This window comes from Hyaena hyaena, unplaced genomic scaffold (assembly GCF_003009895.1).
Source record: "Hyaena hyaena isolate Hyena2069 unplaced genomic scaffold, ASM300989v1 scaffold_155, whole genome shotgun sequence".
Taxonomy (NCBI): domain Eukaryota; kingdom Metazoa; phylum Chordata; class Mammalia; order Carnivora; family Hyaenidae; genus Hyaena; species Hyaena hyaena.
Genome location: NW_024080787.1, coordinates 1,954,179 through 1,973,045, shown reverse-complemented (window position 1 = coordinate 1,973,045; position 18,867 = coordinate 1,954,179). Strand labels below are relative to the sequence as shown.

The 18,867-nt window shown below is 52.0% G+C and overlaps 1 protein-coding gene across 1 annotated transcript in view; it reads left to right on the top strand.

The window, feature by feature from the left end:
- The first annotated feature begins 458 nt into the window (after positions 1 to 458).
- The window catches only part of CUNH16orf96 (chromosome unknown C16orf96 homolog), a 35,491-nt gene continuing 17,082 nt past the window's right edge, over positions 459 to 18,867 (top strand). Inside the window, exons 1-8 of the mRNA XM_039239230.1 lie at positions 459 to 878; positions 9,642 to 9,746; positions 10,847 to 10,927; positions 11,103 to 11,189; positions 11,282 to 11,548; positions 11,849 to 12,998; positions 14,572 to 14,657; positions 14,952 to 15,062. Of these exons, the coding sequence (XP_039095161.1) occupies positions 459 to 878; positions 9,642 to 9,746; positions 10,847 to 10,927; positions 11,103 to 11,189; positions 11,282 to 11,548; positions 11,849 to 12,998; positions 14,572 to 14,657; positions 14,952 to 15,062 (2,307 nt within the window). The remainder of the gene's footprint in view (positions 879 to 9,641; positions 9,747 to 10,846; positions 10,928 to 11,102; positions 11,190 to 11,281; positions 11,549 to 11,848; positions 12,999 to 14,571; positions 14,658 to 14,951; positions 15,063 to 18,867) is intronic.

The window sequence follows — 18,867 nt, the reverse complement described above, 5'->3', positions numbered from 1 at the left end:
ACTCTTCTCTCTACATCCTCTTTTCTCAAAACCCGGGCTCTCTTAACTCTGAGAACTCTGTTTTCCTGTCCTAGTTCTAGAGACTTCCAAGGAGTGAGCTTCCTCCCCGTCACCTTCACTGCATGCTTCTTAGAAGGGGTCATGGGTCTTACATAACTGAAGGGCTTGACATGAAAGGCTGACCGTCCTTCTGTTCACTCATCAGCGTGTAACTGAGCGCCCACCCTGCCCTGCCCCAGGCCCCCGGAAGCACTTGCCCACATTCTTTGGTGTCCTAGCAACCAGGAGCTCTCCTCTGAGCTCCGGCTGGCGCAGAGGCCATTTTCTCCCTGACCGCCATGACCTGCAGCCTCCCTGGGCCTCTGAGGACCTGTCTGCACAGTTTGTGGATCCCCTGAAAGCCGCCACTTGCCCCCAAGGACGCCCAGAACCCCAGCCCAGCCGACCCTCCCTGCAGAATGAGCTTTTCGCTCACGTTCTCGGAGCTGGTCAACGTGGCCGTCCCGCAGTGTGGCGTGGTGAACTTCAAGGCCCTGCAGCTCCTGCTCCACGGCATCCTGGAGCATATCCACATGGCCGAGCTCAAGAAGGTCCTCTCGGGAGACGAGGACTTTCTCCAAACCTCGCCGGCCGCGTTCATGCCCCGGGAAGCAGACGCCCAGCCCATCGTCCACCCCATGAAGAGGCTCGACAACATCTTTGACCACGTGGTGAGCCGCATCGACAAGATGGAGAGCCAGCTGGCCACGCTGCAGGACCTGCCCTCCACTTCCCAGCTGTTGGAGGGCAGCCGGGGCCAGGGCCAGCCCGCCCAGGATCTGTGGCACCTCATAAAGCTCCGGAAGATGGTGGAAGGCAATGAAGAAGCCATGGCAAAGGTAAACCACCTGGCCTCCGGAAGCTTCCTGCCCTCCGTGCTCTCCCCGCTCTTCCCTTCTGCCCCTCGTGATGGGCTCTCCTCCAAAACGGGGAGAGATGGGGCTTTGGAGTCAGGCAGAACCAAAGCTCCGACCTTGCACCCTTTGTCGAGGGTTAAGGAAAGAAGCCAGACACAAAGGGCCACACATGGTGTGACTCCATTTGTATGAACCAGGCAGATCTGTAGAGACAGAAGGCTGACAGTGGTTGGCAGGGGTGGGGAAAGGCAGAAAGGGGGAGGAGAGCCTAGTGGCTCTGAGGTCTCCTTTTTGGGTGATGAAGAGAGTTTGGAAACACACCAAATTCCACCGTTCCCTCATCTCCTCACTGTCCCCTTCACCCTCGAGGCTCTGTTTGGCTCCCTGCCCAGGGAGATGACCACTGGAAGGAGCACTCACCGTGCTCTGCGTGAGCTGATGTCTGTTAGCCCCTTTCATCTTCATAGCACCCACAGGAGACAGGTCCGATATTCACCCCCAGCTTAGGTGAGGCACCGAAGCACTGAGTTTAACTCACCTGGGGCCACACAACGTTAGCAAATTTCCCCATTTGCTGGTGCAAATCTGGGCCGGGGGGGTGGGTGAGAGGCATAGGAATGTGGGGGTGCTGAGCATGCTGCTGCTTCCCCACTGGACCAGCGGGTGGGGGGTGATCATGATTTCCTCCTCCCAGGATTGCCTTGAGATTGATACCAGACAAAATAATGCGTGGGAAGTGCTTAGACAGAACTTGAGGTCTTCTGGGCACCTGGACAGTGGTCACTAGCAGTATTATCGGGAGAATTGAACTGAGCAGGGAAAATGGGTCACCAGGACCTCAGTGAAGTCAGGCACCGGGAGCCCTGAGGGCAGGGGGAGGGTGCAGTCTGGTCGAGGCGGGCTGAGAGGCAAAGCAAAGTGGACCAACGTTAAAACCCATGCTAAGGAAAGCAGCCGGATGCAAAGGACCATGTACTGCATGGTTCTGTGTCTTTTCTTTTCTCTTCTTTTCTTTTCTTCTCTTTTCTCTTCCCTTCCTCTCCCTTCCCTTCCCTTCCTCTCCCCTTCCCTTCCTCTCCCTTCCCTTCCCTTCCTCTCCCTTCCCTTCCCTTCCTCTCCCTTCCCTTCCCTTCCTCTCCCTTCCCTTCCCTCCCCTCCCTTCCCTTCCCACATTCTTTCTTTCTAATCCCAATTGGTTAATATATAGTGTAGTAACTGTTTCAGGGGTACAATTTACTGATTCCTCACTTACACATGACACCCAGTGCTCATCCCAACAAGTGCCCTCCTTACTGCCCATCCCCCATTTAGCCCCTCTTCCCACCCACCTCCCCTGCAGCAACTCTCACCTTGTTCTCTGTCTTTAATAGTCTCTTATGGTTTGCCTCCCTCTCTGTTGTTTCTCCTTCCCTTCCTGTACGTTCATCTGTTTTGTTTCTTTAAAAAGTTTTTTTTTTAAATGTTTATTTTTGAGAGAGAAAGAGACAGACAGTGGGGGAGGAGCAGAGAGAGGGAGACAGAATTTGAAGGAGCATCCAGGCCCTGAGCTGTCAGCACAGAGCCTGATTTGGGGCTCAAACTCATGTGCCGCGAGATCACTACCTGAGCCGGAATCAGACACTTAACCAACTGAGGTACCCAGGTGCCCCCATCTGTTTTGTTTCTTAAATTCCACCTAGGAGTGAAGCCATGAAACACCCAGAAAAGGCAGGTCCGTAGAGATAGAAAGTAGATTCGTGGTTGCCAGGAGCTGGGTGGTGGTGGTGACAATGGGGAGGGACTGCTGATGGCTGTGGGGTTTCTCTCTGGGTGACGAAAATATTCTGGAACTAGGTCGTGGTGACAGTTGCCAACCTTGTGAATGTACCAAATGCTCCACTAAATTAATTCTTTGTTTTGGTATCCTGTGCATTTTACCATACACACACAGCAGAGGTTGGCAGAATCGATGAAAAGAAAAAAGGCATGATCTAACTATACCCTGTCTACAAGAGACACATTTTTTTTAATGTTTTATTTATTTCTAGGAGAGAGAGAGAGAGAGAGAGAGAGAGAGACAGCGTGAGCAGGGGAGAGTCAGAGAGAGAGGGAGTCACAGACTGAAACAGCTCCAGGCTCTGAGCTGGCAGTCAGCACAGAGCCCGACGCGGGGCTCGAACCCACAAACCGCGAGATCAGGACCCAAGCGAAAGTTGGACACTTAACCGACTAAGCCACCCAGGCGCCCCATACAAGAGACACATTTTTAAATAATTTTTTAAAAATGTTTGTTTATTTTTGAGAGAGAGAGCGATAGAGTCAAGCAGGGGAGGGGCAGAGAGACTGAGACCCAGAATCTGAAGCAGGCTCCAGGCTCTGAGCTGTCAGCATAGAGCCTGATACGGGGCATGAACCCATGAACCACAAGATCATGACCTGAGCTGAAGTCAGATGCTTAACCGACTGAGCCACCCAGGTGCCCCAAGAGACATATTTTAGATTCCAAGACCAATAGGTTGAAAATAAAAGGATGGAAAAAGGTACTCCATGCGAGCGGTTATCAGAAGAGAGCTAGAGTGGCCACACTGCTCATATCAAAGACAGCCTTTAAGACAAGAATGGTTGCTAGAGACAAAGAAGGTTGAAGAGGTGCCCAGTGCAGATTACAGAGGCCTCGGAGGCTGGAGAGGTGGACACAGTGTCCTAGCAGCCTGCCCCTGGCTTGTCCTGGTGGGTGGAGACTTCTAGAATGCACAGAACCGGGAGTGACCCAGCCAGTATGTGAAGGGCGCTGGTGCATAGGTTCCCACATGGCTTCAGAGCACTATTTGTGCATCTAGGATTAGAGAACGTTCCCCTGGCCTGGCCTGGCTGAGGTTGCTGGGGTTCCCACCCTACCCCTCTACCCCCTGCCGTGCTAACTGGTTCTCGGACAGTGCAAGCTGCTTACCTAAGTGTCTGCGCCCACCGGCCAGTCAGGCGGGCAGACCAAACACCATGTGGCTGCCCAGGTCAGCTCACCTGCCCCTGGGCCCCCTTTCTCTGGGGCTGGCCGGGTTGTGTCTCCTGCTGTCCTCTACCAGCGCCTGTCTAGGTGCCAAGGCCCAAAATGGGGAAAGATAAGCCTGTGAGACCTGGCACCCACCCTGGACAGAGTGAACGGTGCCCAGAAAACTAGGGCCGGCACCAAGGCCTCTTGCAAGCAGGTTTGAGGGGCTCTGCAGGCATGGTTAGCGGACCGCCAGATTTGGGGCTCGGGCACTGCAGGCTGAGATTGCCCCAGCCGTCACCCTCACGGATAATTCTCCCTGGTGAGGGTCAGCCTGTGCGCTATGGTGTGCTAAGCAGCGTCCTTGGCTTCCACCCCCCAGCTGCCAGAAGCGCCCCCTAGTGGTGACAACCAGAACTGCCTGCAGACATTGCCAAATGCCCGCTGGGAGCCAATTCGCTCCCCACCCCCCACCCCCGCCACCTCCCGCCTCTCACCTTGAGGTCCGCTGAGTTCGGAAAACCGTGGTCCCCTTGCTCGCCCTGTGTGTCGCCCCCGCAGCCCCCCGGGCGGCTCGGACCTAGGGCCTCCTGCGCCTGCCGGAGCGCCAGCCCCACCTGCGGAGCTTCCCCAGCACGGCAGGCACCGAGGCCCCGCCCGCTTCTCCCCGGCCGCCCACCCTGAGCGTCAGTTTGGGAAAGTGTCCGCGGGAATGAGCCAGTGAGCCCAGCCGGAGCCCAGAAAGCTGCGTCCGGAGGTCCCTGTCTGTGTCCTTGAGACCTCGGTTATCACAGTTGTGATGATCACCCTCGGCCGCTGGCCTTACAGGACCAAACGGGAGACCGCGTCAGCTGTGTATGGTTTATTCTGGGGGTCACGCGGGCAGGACGCGGGATCTGGGGGTCTGAGTTCAAGCCCCGTGCTGCAGGGGGAGCCGACTTAAAAACTAACAACAACAACAACAACAGACTGTTCTGGCTGACCTGTTTCCATAAATAAATTTGAGGTCCCTGTGGGGATTTTTACAACCTTTTGTTGCTTTTTCTGATTTCAGAACTCCCTTCCCGTTGAACTTCCCCAGCCCCAAAACTCTTGCTGTAGATCCCACAAATTAAAACGACTTTAAATTTACTTTTTAAAAGTAAAGTTGATTTATTTGTTTTGAGTGAGACAGAGGCAGCGCCAGTGGGGGAGGGGCAGAGAGAGAGGGAGAGAGAGAATCCCAAGCAGGCTCCCAACCTTCAGCGCGGAGCCCCATGCAGGGCTCGAACTCACAGCCCTGTGAGATCATGACCTGAGCCAAAACCAAGAGTTGGATTCTTAACCCACTGAGCCACCCAGGTGCCCCTAAGGTGATTTTAAATGTAAATTAATGTTTGAAAAATTCATAACAAAGCTGAAAGGCGTGGAAAATACTGGGGTTTTAGAGAATAGGGTCAAGGTTACTGCAATAACAGTAATGAACTTTCTGTGTGGCCAGCATCTCTTCAGGGTACTTTGTATTCCTGTTTCCTGGGAGGGAAATGGTATTAGCTTTCCCATTTCCCAAAGCTCTGGGGTTTGCTACCTTTTCTGGGTTTGCCCTGGACTCCCTGTGTGTGTGTGTGTGTGTGTGTGTGTGTGTGTGGTGGGAGGTGGGGGGTGACTCCTGCTCAGGTAACTTATAACTTAGGCCCCTGGTTGCCTCTAGGGAGACAGGGGAGAGGGAAGCATTCCTGTACTGGTGTGGGATCTGGACTTCAGAGATTTCCCTGAAAAGTGTTTTCCATCTACAGCAGATAAGGACTTGTAAAACCCTTCCCATGATACCATCACGACTCCCGACGAAATTAACAACTCCCAAATACCATCCAGTAGACTGTATGGAAATTTCTCTCCGTTTTTTCTAAAACAAAATTGCTACTTTTTACAGCTTTATTGAGATATATTCATACATATGTTCATGTGCATACCAGAGTATTCATCCATTTAGAATGTGTGGTTCATGGGGTGCCTGGCTGGCTCAGTCGGTAGAGCATGCGACTCTTAATCTCGGGGTTGCGAGGTTGAGGCCCACGTTGGGATCACTTAAAAGTAAGTGTGGAGATCACTTAAAAATAAAAATCTTTAAAAAATAAAGTGTACATTTCAGGGAGTTTAGTATGCTCACAGTGTTCTGCAACAATTACAATCAATTTTAGGACATTTTCTACAGCCCACCCCCAAAACACCCCTTGACCATTAGCCATCATTCTTCTTCCTGCTCCTCCTTGAGCCCCATTCTTGGACTTACCATGATGTCTTCAAGATTGATCCATGATGTCACAGTGTCCTTTTCTAGGCAGAGTTTTAAATTTTGCTGAAGTACAATTTATGTATCTCTTTTGTCACATTTTTTTGATGGATTGTTGCTTATGCTTTTTGGTGGCATATCTAAGAAACTATTGGCTGACCAAGGTCATGAAAATTTACTCCTATATTTTCTTCTACAACATAGAAGTAAATGGCTTATAGTTTCTCTCTTATATTTAGATGTAGGAGCCATTTTTAGTTAATTTTGGTATAGAGTGTGAGGTAGGAGTCCTACTTAATTCTTTTGTATGTGGGCATCCAACTGTTTGGTACTATTTGTTGGAGACAGCTCTTCCCCTATTGATTTGTTTTGACACACTCTTATTGTAAATGCATTTCTGGACTGTTCTTTCTCTTCCATTGACCTGTGTATCTTTTCTTATGCCAGTACCACACTGTCTTGATCACTATAGCTTTGCAGAAAGTGTTGAAATCAGGAAGTGTGAGGGGCGCCTGGGTGGCTTAGTCGGTTAAGCGTCCGACTTTCCGACTTTCGCTTAGGTCATGATCTCGCGGTTCGTGGGTTCGAGCCCCGCGTCGGGCTCTGTGCTGACTGCCAGCTCAGAGCCTGGAGCCTGTTTCGGTCTGTGACTCCCTCTCTCTCTGACCCTCCCCTGCTCACGCTGTCTCTCTCTCCTAGAAATAAATAAAACATTAAAAAAATAAAATAAAAATTCACATAACATACAATTCACCCATTTAAGAGTGTACAATGGTTCTCGTCTATTCATAGACTTGTACAACCATCACCACAGTCAAATTTAGAATGTTTTCATCCACCTAAAAGAAACCCTGTATCCTTCATCACCACTGTACCCCTTCAGGCTCCACTGCAAACCACCCACCAGTCTTAAGCAACTGCTAATCTGCTTTCTGTCTTGTAAATTTGTCTATTCCAGATGGTTCATATAAACAGAATCATGCAATGTGTTGTCTTTTCTGTTCAGAGTATTTTAGTTAGCATCATGTTTCTGAGGTTCATCTTCCTGGAATTGGTACTATGGTCCTTTTTATGGCTGAATGATATCCCATGTTGTGAATATATCACATTTTGCTATGTCTGCTAGTTGACTGACATTTGGATTGCTTCTGCTTGGAGCTATTATGAATAATGCTGCTATACACATTCATACACATGTTCTCATTTCTCTTAGATACATACCTAGGAGTAGACTTGCTGGGTCATCTGGGAACTCTGGTTCCTATCTTATGAGGAACTGCCACACTGTTTCTTAAATGGCTGTACCATATTGCATTCCCACCAACAGTATGTGAAGGTTCCAATTTTTGTATATCCTCACCAACACTTACTATTATCTGACTTTTGATTCTCACCATCCTAGTGGATATAAGAGGTATCTCATTGTGGTTTTGATTTTTTTTCCCCTGATGACTGATGATGTTGAACATCTTCCCTTCTCCTGAGCTTAGTGGCCATTTGTATACCATCTTCGGAGAAATGCCTATTCAGGTTTTTGCATAATACTGGCCTCATAGAATAAGTCTGGAATTCTTCTATATTTTGGGGAAAAAATTGAGGCACCTGGATGGTTCAGTCAGTTAAACATTGGATCTTTTTTTTAAATCAGTGTTTCAAATCTCTTCATTTGTCTTAGGTCTATTCAAATTTTCTTTTCTTTCTTTTTTTTTTATTGAAAGAGAGAAGGCTCAAGTGAGCAAGAGCAGAAAGAGAGAGGGAGAGAGAGAAACCCACAAGGGCCAGAGAGGGAGAGGGAGAGAGAGAGAAAGAGAGAGAGAGAAAAATGGGGGTCACCTGAAGCAGGGCTTGTGTTCACCTCAGGCGGGGCTGAGTTCACCTGATGTGGGACTTGAACTCATGAACCATGAAATCATGACCTGAGTAGAAATCAAGAGTTGATGTTTAGCCAATCAAGCCACCCAGGTGCCCCTATTTTTTTTTTAAGTTTATTCATCTATTTTGAGAGAGAGAATCCCAATCAGGCTTCTCTCTGTCAGTGCAGACCCTGACTTGGGCCTCTTCCCACTACCATGAGATGACCTGAGCTGATACCGAGAGCCAGTATTTAACCAGCTAAGTCACCCAGATGCTCTAATGTCTGCCTTTAATTTTTTTTTAATGTTTTACTTTAGTTTTTGAGAGACAGAGAGAGACAGAGTGCTAGCAGGAGAAGGTTAAGAAGAGAGGGAGATACAGAATCAGAAGCAGGCTCCATCCCTGAACTGCCAGCACAGAGCCTGATGCAGGGTTCGAACCCAGGGATCATGACCTGAGCCAAGTTGGACCTGCAACTGACTGAGCCACCCAGTAGCCCCTAATGTCTGCCTTTTAAGTGAAAGTTTAACCCATTTACATTTAATATAATTAGTGATAAGAATGACTTCTGCCATTTTGCTGTTTGTTATTTTTGTTAGCTGAATACCTAACTATGCATTGGGCCCTTTAAATACATCATCACTTTTTTTTTCATCATCACTTTTTTTAAAATTCTTATTTTATTTTTGAGAGAGAGAGAGACAGCGTGAGCAGGAGAGGGATTGAGAGAGGGAGATACAGAATCTGAAGCAGGCTCCAGGCTCTGAGCTGTCAGCACAGAGCCCAGTGCAGGGCTCAAACTCACGAGCCATGAGATCATGACCTGAGTTGAAATCTGACACTTAATTGACATATCATCACATTTTTTATATTCATTTTATGCTTGAGGATCCTAGAACCTGGAAACATGCAATAACAGCCCCACTGAGTGATGGAGCTGAGCTATGAGTCCAGCACTCAATGTTCCCATCAGCTCTTGCCTGGAAGTTCCTCACTGGTTCTCTGGCTTCCTCCCTTCCCCTCCAGGAGCCAATCTACACATGTAGCCAGAGGGACCCTTTTTTTTTCCTTTCATAGTTTTTTGTCTAGTTGGATTCCATATAACACCCAGTGCTCATTCCAACAAGTGCCCTCCTCCATGCCCATCACCCCCTTTCCCCCTCCCCTTCCCATCAGCCCTCAGTTTGTTCTCAGTATTCAAGAGTGTCTCATGGTTTGCCTCCCCTTCTTCTCCACCATGGTCCTCGATTATGTTTCTCCTAATCCTCCTATAAGTGGAAGCGTATGGTATCTGTCTTTCTCTGTCTGACTTATTTTGCTCAACATAACACCCAGAGGGACCCTTTTAAAATGTAAATCCAATCATAACTCCCTTGCTGATGTCCCACCAAAGAGCATGAGATGCTTCCTAATGAGGGACTCCTGGTTACTGAATACACTGAAATGCAGAGTTGCCTCCATCCCACCCAGACCGCCTGGGGCTCAGCACTTTTGACCTTGGTGTCATATGCTGGCCTCTGAGTATGTTCCAGCCTGCACCTTGCAAGAGGACTTCTTGGACCATGGCCATCACTGGAGAGCTTCTGCACTTTATATACCTTCCTCCCCAGCCACAGCCAACTTCACATTTTCCCCTCTTCTTCCCTTTCAGTCCATGAAGACCCTGCAGGATTTGCTCACTGACATTTATGCACTCAAGGTCTCCACTGAAACTCTCAGAAAGGATGTGGACAAACTGAAGGTCATATTTGAAAAGGTAGACCCTCTCCCGGCCATGTTGCTTGGACCTCAGATGGTTGGGGGGACAGGGTAAATCTAGGGAGCCTGCTCTTAGCCAGAGAACACAGCCATGAGAGCCGGAGAAGGGCTTTGACATTGACCAGCCACTTAGCACATCCCACCGCGGCTCCCACCATGCTCCGCACCCTACTGTGTTAGGAGACCATTTGTAAATGACAGAAACCTAGTTAATTGTGGCGTAGGCAGAATGAAAGAGTTTAGTGTCTCATTTACTAAAATGTCCTGAGTTGCTTTCGGGGACAACCAGATCTAGGTGCTCGTACCACATCAACATCTCTCTGTCAGTGATGCTTTCCTCTGGGGTGGCTTCATTCTCAGGCAGGTACTCCCTAAGTCTGGGTAACTCCAGGCTTACATTCCACCAACTTACAGAAAGATTACAGCTTTTCCTATCCTGTGAGGCTCTGTCAACGCTGAAAAGTGGAACAAACCTAGGGTGGGCATAAACCTACCTCCCCTTGGAGAGATGACGCAAAGACATCAATCCAGGTACATACGAACTCCTTACCATGATGTGGAAGGACTCAGAATCCCTGAAGCATGAGGTCACAGCTGTTGAGTCAGAGCTGGGCTCGGGGGCCAGGTCTCCTCAGCAGCCTGTATCGTGCCTGAGGTTTCACAACTTGCCCCCGGATAGCATGGTTTAGTGTAGCATCATGGCACCTGTGAGAACTCAGTCTGAGCAGCTTCCATCTGAGAAGAAAGGGCATCATGAAACACTAAAAAGGTTCCCTTGACAAATCGGCGGAGAAAAAGAAAAAATGCCTCCACCACCTACCTCTTGGAGATTCTTAATATACTTTTGCCCATTACAGGCTCTGAGAAGTCCTGCAGCACAGAAACCCATTGAATCCTTTTAAGCCCAACATTTTCCAAACTTGTTTTCCCAGGCAACCCTCTCCTACCCCCTTCCCACTCCCTGAGAAGCACTTGCTTTGGAATCTGTTTTTCCTTCTCCAATTCCGTCACCTAGAACTAAGTCCTTGTCTTTGAGCTGTGAGAGAAGCAGGGCCAGGACCAGAACTTGCAGGCCCACAGACTTGGCTCATTTGACAGATGCACCCGGAAAGAATGAATACTTTCGTGGAGGATCTGAGGGGACAGAACCAGAAGACCAGGGCCCTGCAGCGGGAAGTGGTGAGAGCCCCAGTGCTGTCCTCCCTCCGGACTCCCCTGCCCTCTAGGCCCGGGGCGGAGGGTGGGGGTACTGGGGGCAGGGAGGGGTAAGAAGGAGATCACACTCAGAAAAGGTAGGTGTAGACCAAGGAGCCACCTGAGGGCCTCACCCATCATTCCCAACCCTGCCCCCCAGGTTTCTCTCCAGGGCAAGATGCTCACCATCCCCAGATCCGAGGACATGGTACTCTGGAGCAGCCTCCATGAGGCCATGTTCACCCCCGTGAGTGAAGGGAGACATGGAGGGGTGGCAGCTGAGGGTGACCGCTGAGCTGGCCCGAGCATCCCTGGCCAGCCTCACCCCCATCTCCACAGGGAACTTTAGCACAGAGAACCAGTTCACTACAGTTTAAGGATTCAGAGCTGTTGCAGATTGTCGGTCAGCTCCCAGAGACGGATCATTCCCAGACCGCTGAGTACCCTGCTGCTGGTCATGTCCAGGTCTCAGAGGCCATCAAGCACCCCAGGTTACTGGAGACCACCTGGCATTCTGGGATCCTGGAGCAGCTACAGGACGAGGAATCTGCCCAAGCTGCTCTACTCGCTGGGGCCCAGGGGCCGGGGCAGCCTCAAGTGCCCGGGGCTGGGTCTGTGCCTCAGCCTGTGCCCGAGCCTGGGTCTGCACCCAAGCCTGGGCCTGCATCCAAGACTGGGCCTGGGCCCCAGCCTGGGCCTGCACCCAAGCCTGGGCCTAGGCCCAAGCCTGAGTCTGTGGCCAAGCCTGGGTCAGTGCCTGAGCCTGGGCCTGGGCCCGAGCCTGAGTCTGCGGCCAAGCCTGGGTCTGCGCCTGAGCCTAGGCCTGGGCCCGAGCCTGGGTCTGCGGCCAAGCCTGGGTCTGCGCCTGAGCCTAGGCCTGGGCCTGAGCCTGGGTCTGCGGCAAAGCCTGGGTCTGCGCCTGAGCCTAGGCCTGGGCCTGAGCCTGGGCCTGCACCTGAGCCTGGGTCTGCGGCCAAGCCTGGGTCTGCGCCTGAGCCTAGGCCTGGGCCTGAGCCTGGGCCTGGGCCTACACAGAGGCCACAGCCTGAGTCCACGCCTACACTAGGGCCTATGCTGGAGCCCAGTCTGACACGTGGATTCACACTAGCACCTTGGCCTGTGTTCAGATCTGGACCTCACCCTGGACCTTGGCCTGCCCTCGGGCCTGGGGCTGCCCCTGCACTCGGGCCTGGGGCTGCCCCTGGGGCTGCCCCTGCCCCGGGGTTTCAGCCCACACCACCAGGAGGCTGGCCTCTTCCCAGAGGCTTGTCCAGAGCTAGCAATTGGCCTTTCTTGGCCTCACGCTCCTTGCAGCTTCGCCCAGACACATCAGGCCTCCTGCCTGCACAGTCCCAGGGCTTCATGGCACCCCCGCCAGCCACCGAGTTTGGCTCTGCTTGGCCCCATCCCCTGCAGTCACAGTCCGGCCAGGCACAGGTACATCCACTGCCAGCTGTCTTAGAAAATGAAGAATATTTATCCCACAACATGCCAGCTCCTCAGGCCAGGACCCCCAGGGCTGAAGCCCCCAAGGCAGCACCGCCGAAGTCTCCCCTGTCTGCCCTTCAGCGGTTGAAGACCACCGCTGCCATTGCAGCTGCCGCCGCCGCATCCTACGCAGCCGCCGCCTCATCCGCAGCCCAGAAAGCTGAAGCTGCTGCCAAAGCCATCAAAAATGCCCCGGCCACCAAGTTGGCCACTGCAGCAACATCCATGGCCGCATCTGGGCCCTTAGGGGTCTTCGCAGATACCCTGGGCGCAGGCTCTTCCCGTGGGGCCTTGGCCTCCGTGTCCTTGGCTGAGGACGCTGAGGCGGAAGACTTGCAGGTGTACGGCGAAGACTTCTCTTCCTCATACCCTGCTGTCAGCGTCTCTTCCGATAGGAAGCTGTCCCAGGCCATGCTGGCTGCCCAGAATGCCGTGACCCCTGAAGACAAGAAGGAGGCCGTCAGGTACTCCATGAGCCACATAGCCCAGATGCCCATTAGACACGACTCCCTGAAAGAAGAGTTTTTGCAGCTGTCGAACACCCTTCAACGGCGCCTGAGTTTTCTAGGTAGGCTCGGCCTGGCTCCGGGGAAGGTAGCAGGGGCTCAGGCTCTCCTTACGTACGGCCTTTGAGAAGTCCCTCGTCTCCTCCATTTAGCTCTCCCAGCTAAATCTGTATTAACCATTAGCCATTCGTTCCTTTGGCTTCGGCATTTGCTTCTTATTAGTTATTATTATATATTATATTATTCTATTCTTTTACCATGAAGGCACAGTGAGGTCTTATCGTAGGGGAGACGGGTGGTTAGGGTCTAAAGTTGGCACCAAAGAAGGAAGGAAAATCACATGTCATGTTTACTCCGGAAAACTCCCTTTCGACAGCCCACGTAACACAGCACTAACTACTATATGATGTTTTGCTAAGTCTGGATCAACCAGGAGGTCCAAGACCAGTGAACAGACCTCAGATGAAGTGGTCAGTTTGAGATTAGGAGCAGCTGCTGGCCAAACAAATGTGACCTTGACGACCCAGAAACTCTCTGGGAGGCAGTGGGACCAGTAGCTTTATGCTCCTGTTTAATGAGCATGGCGGACAGACGCTCGCTGAGGGCAGCGGAGGGCAGGATGGCCTCATCCAGTGGTTCTCAACCTTGTGCTCCCTCAGCCCCCCCCTTCCCCCCTGGGCAGGAGGCCTGTTAAAGCACAGACTGCTGGGCCCCGCCTCTGGGGCTTCTGACTCAGTGGGTCTGAGCAGGACCGAAGAATTTGCATTTCTGACCCATTCCAGCAGCTGATTTTTTTTTTAATGTTTTTTAATGTTTTATTTATTCCTGAGAGAGATAGAGACAGCGTGAGCAGGGGAGGGTCAGAGAGAGAGGGAGACACAGAATCTGAAGCAGGCTCCAGGCTCTGAGCTGGCTGTCAGCATAGAGCCCGATGCGGGGCTCGAACCCACGAACCGCGAGATCATGACCTGAGCCGAAGCTGGACGCTTAACCGACTGAGCCACCCAGGTGCCCCAGCAGCTGATTTTTTTTTAATGTTTATTTTTGAGTGACAGGGAGAAAGAGAGCACATGTGTGCACAAGAAGCAGGGGAGGGGCAGAAAAAGACAGGGGGCTTTGGATGAAGTGCTGAGAGCAGAGAGCCCCTTACGGAACAGCAGTGAGATCATGGCCCAAGCCCAAGTCAGATGCTTAACTGACTGAGCCCCCCAGCAGCTGATTCTGATGCTGCTGGCCCAGGGGACCCACTGTGAGGCCCGTTGCTGTACCTATTTGAAGATTTAAAAAAAAAAATCTCTATACCGAACACGGGGCTCAAATTCATAACTCTGAGGTCAAGGGTCACATGTTCCCCTGACTGAGTCAGCCAGATTCTCTCTACCTCTGTCTCTGCCCCTCCCCTGCTTGTGTGCCTGCACTTTCTCTCTCTCAGTGAATAAATAAACTTAAAAAAAAAAAAAAAAAAGAATGTGGCTACTAGAAAATTATAAGTGACCTGAAAGGCCCCCAGGCTCACAGTATCTTTCTGTCGGTCAGTGCTGCCTCTGACATGTCCTGGTAGAAGGAGGTGGAGCTCTAGATGAAGCGTCTTTCCCCACCTCTGCCCCTAATGGCCACCCCTTCCTTTGCTTCCAGCTAATCAGGGAGACTCTTCGAAGCTCGGCATGACAGTGGACATACTGCAGGAAAAGATTGGGGACCTCCAGAGGTCCAGGGTGAAGGTCAGTGCCCCGGGGCAGAAAGAGACTGGGGATGGTGGCTTGAGGCAGGCTGACAGCAGAGTCGCTGACCCAGGACCAGAATTTGTTGTGTAGCTGAAAGGCGGCCTTGGGGTGTGATGGGGCCATGAAGACAGACCTGGGGGGTTCAGGAGTCCCAGTGGGTCGAGGCTATATGGTCCCCCCCACCCCCGCCAACGAGGGTCTAGGGCACTGGCCTCGTACACTTTTCAAGCCCGTTCCCTGCCATGGTGACTTTAGTGCCAAGGCCTTCATGTCTGTGTCTCCCCCTTTTAGGAGGAGGAACTTGAAAAAATTTGGGGCCACCAAATAGAGATAATAAAGGATCACCACCTGGTGCTGGACAAGGAAGTGGAAAAGCTCCACATTCGCCTGGATGACTTGAAGGTCTGTTTGGTTTTTATAAATGTTTTATTTTTTATTTTTGAGAGAGAGAGAATGAACACACACAAGAGATGGGGAGGGGCACAAAGAGAGAGGGGACAGAGGATCTGAAGTAGGCTCTGCACTGACAGCAAAGAACCTGACATGGGGCTTGAACTCATGGACTGTGAGATCATAACCTGAGCTGAAGTCAGATCCTCAACTGATTGAGCCACCCAGGTGCCCCAGGTCTGGCAGTTTGGGTGGGCACCTAGGGGCGAGGGTTCCTTGCTGGGACATTTGGACCCTCCCCCAAAGTTTCACAGATACACCTCAGGAGGGGGACCAGGGACCCTGCACTGGCATTTTACTTTGCATGAATTACACTTCAGTTGAGACAAACGGATCCCACCCACCCCCACCTCCACCCCCAAACATATAAACAAGAGGGCCTGGGCGACATCTGTGTTGTTGACCGTGGGGCCACCCGCCTCAGAAGGGTGTCTGGAGCACAGCAAGCACAGCGTGTGCTGAAGGAATCAGCGAAGGAGTGAGGGCATTTCCTGCACCAGCCGCTAGCTTCATAATGGTTCCCTTAACCCAGCTCATCTGTGAACGCTCAGCGCCGGCGGGTCTTTCCGGAATGGCAGATTTGCTGACGTGACAATTGTGCAGACAGACACAGAGCGCCTCGTAGGGACTCCCTTGGACACCCTCTCCCTGGGCCTGGATGGTCTGACTCAGCTGGCCTGAAGGGCCTCAGGACCAGTCCCGGCTGTGCCTCATCTGCGAGGTGCCCCCAGTCTGCGGACGAGGACCCAAAGTCATTCCCAGCAGCAAGAGAGGACCTTCCCCCAGAGTAGAAGAGACAAAACCCCAAACAGAACCGCCAGAGACAGCTTCCATGGGGCTTCTGATTCCAAGTCAGGGGGCTATTGGTGGGGTGCGCTAGGATGTGGGAGGCGTGAGGGAAGGGCACGCCACCCGCACTCCCTGCAGGAACTAGGCTAGGACACACACAGGGCGACTTGGGGAAGAGAACTGCTAAAAAGGGAGCCAGTCCCAGCCTGAGTGAGGTGGCAGGTACCTAGGCCTGTAGGCTCCGACCTTTGCCAGGACCGAGAGGAGGAACGGCTAAGTCTCCTGCCAGCGCTGGGCCCTCCCTCATCACTGCCCTCTGGGGCGGCTGGGCCGCCGCGCCCTGCGGATGTGCCGGTGCCTTCTCCGATAGGCACTGGGGCCCGTCCGTTCACACATCTGGTGTGTGGCCAGCACCCTGCTCCGCCCTGTACACAGGGTCCACCTCCAAGTAGCTGTCACTTGTCGAGGGAAACTCCAGAGGACAAGGCCTGACTAAACGGTGCCAAATGGAACAAGGCAGCCTTTGTCCTTCCTGCCCCTGTGCCAACAGGAGCTAGTTGCTTGTAAAAGTTAACCCTGGAAAGACCTGGAGAAGACTTCGTATACAACACATGGTTTGTTAAGTGTTTCCTTTTTTTTAAGTCGTTATTATTTATTTACTTACTTATTTAGAGAGAGAGAAAGAGAGCGTGAACAGGGGAGGGGCAGAGAGAGAGAGAGAGAGAGAGAGAGAGAGAGACAATTCCAACCAGGCTCCATACTCAGCACGGAGCCCGATGTGGGGCTTGAACTCACGAACCGTGAGATCGTGACCTGAGCCGAAATCAAGAGTCGGAAGCTTCACCAACTGAGCCACCCAGGTGCCCCATTCATTAAATATTCCTTAAAGGCACACGTGCTACAAGGAAGCAGCAGCGCGTGGCGCCCTTCCAGGAGAAACAGGGAGTTCAGACACATCTGCCACCGTTCTGTTGCAACATCTGGAGCAGCCACGACCGCTTACGTCTGCGATAAGTTACCGATGCAGCAGGTGGCACAAGAGATCCCTTTACTGGCTCACCGAGTCACCCAGCCAGTGCTGCGGAGCCTCCGCTCTGGCCGGGTCCCCTGCTAGTGGCTGGTGAGGCAGCAGTCAGACGCCCAGGTCCTTCTGAGTTTGCAGGGCGGTAGCTGTATTTCTTCGTTTCTAATCAGAGTGTAATTTTCGCTCGGTAAAATGCCCGTCTTTTTTTTTTCCTTAAGTTTATTATTTATTTTGGGAGAAAGCGTGCAAGTGGGGAAGAGGCAGAGAGAGAGAGAGAGAGGCAGAGAGAGAGAGAGAGAGGGAGAGAGAGAGGGAGAGAGAAAGAATCCCAAGCAGCCTCCACACCACCAGTGCAGAGCCCCATGTGGGGCTTGAACTCATGAACGACGAGATCACGACCTGAGCCGAAGCCAGACGCTTAACCGACTGAGCCACCCAGGCGCCCAGAATGCCCAAGTCTGAAGTCCAAGAGCTCAATCCACATCTGCCCACTTATGCAGCCGCGCCACCACCCAGGCGGGAGGGAGCTGTTTCCATCCCCTTACTGTGCGTCCCTCCGAGAGTTTTCCACTGAGGACCCAGCGAGAACGTAAGTGGGGGCAGAACTCTTTCTCATGGACTTTGTAGAAAACAGGATTTGCCTTTTGCAAGTGGACGGGTGTCATTTGTAAGCCGAGGCTGCATTCCAGAACCACTGCCAGAAGGACCGTCGTATTCTGAGTTCCGGCTTGGTGCAGGGGGAGACTGATAAGACGCCGGAGCCGACAGTGCTGTGTCGGTTACTGGGCGCATTTGTTTTCTGTGGCCCCTGTGACAACTGATCACAAGCTGGGTGGCTTGAAACGCTAGCTGCGTATTCTGTCACCGTCCTGGAGGCCAAAAGCCAGAATGCGAGCTGTTGGCAGGGCCTTGCTCAGCCTGAAGGCTCCAGGGGAGGACCTTTGCCTCATCCAGGTTCTGTCGGTTCCAGGAGTCCCTCGTCTCGTGGCCACAGCACCCCAGTCTCTGCCTCTGTCGTCACGTGGCCTCTTCCCTGTACGTGTCTGTCTTCACGTCACCTCTTTATAAGGACCCCAGTCAGTGGATTTAGGGCCTGCCCTGATCTAGTGTCACCTCATCTTAACCAATGCATCTGCACAGACCCGATTCCCAAACAAGGCCACGTTCACAGGTTCTGGGCAGGCATGAATTTGGGGGAGGGGATTAATCGACCCAGTGCCCAGGCATCCCTAGAAGTAGAAGTTAGAAGGTCCCCGCTGATCACTCCTCTTTATTTCCAGATTTTAGTTACAAAGAGCCAAGTGGAGACCTAAGTATTAACGTGAGGCCTGATGATTCTCAAAGGTCAGGGCTCCCTGCGGACATGGGGTTCGAGGAGGCAACCTGACTTGAGGCCGAAACAGGACCATCCTTCCACACCTCCACTTCTCGTTCCAGACTCTGGGACCCGTCTTTGGGGAGGGTGGATGTGGTGGAACTTGGCATTTATTAGAATTGGGTTCAGGGTGCCCAGGTGGCTCAGTTGGTTAAGCGTCCAACGTCAGCTCAGGTCATGATCTCATGGTTCATGGGTTCGAGCTCCTGTCGGGCTCTGTACTGACAGCTCAGAGCCTGGAGCCTGCTTCAGATTCTGTGTCTCCTCTCTGCCCCTCCCCTGCTTATGCTCTGTCTCTCTCTCAAAGAATAAATAAACATTAAAAAAATTTTTAGAATTAGGTTCAACTTCAGATAACATAACTACCCCCCCCAATAACTGACTTAAACAAATTGTAAGTGTATTTCCCTTTCACATTCAAGAAACTCAGAGATGGTTGGTCCAGAGCTGGTATAGAACTCCAGGGTGTGTGACTTCCATTCCCAAGCTCACCTCAAGGTACAAGATGGCTGCTGGCGCTCCAGTCATTAACTCTGCATTTAAGCCAGCAGCAAAGAGGACATGATTCA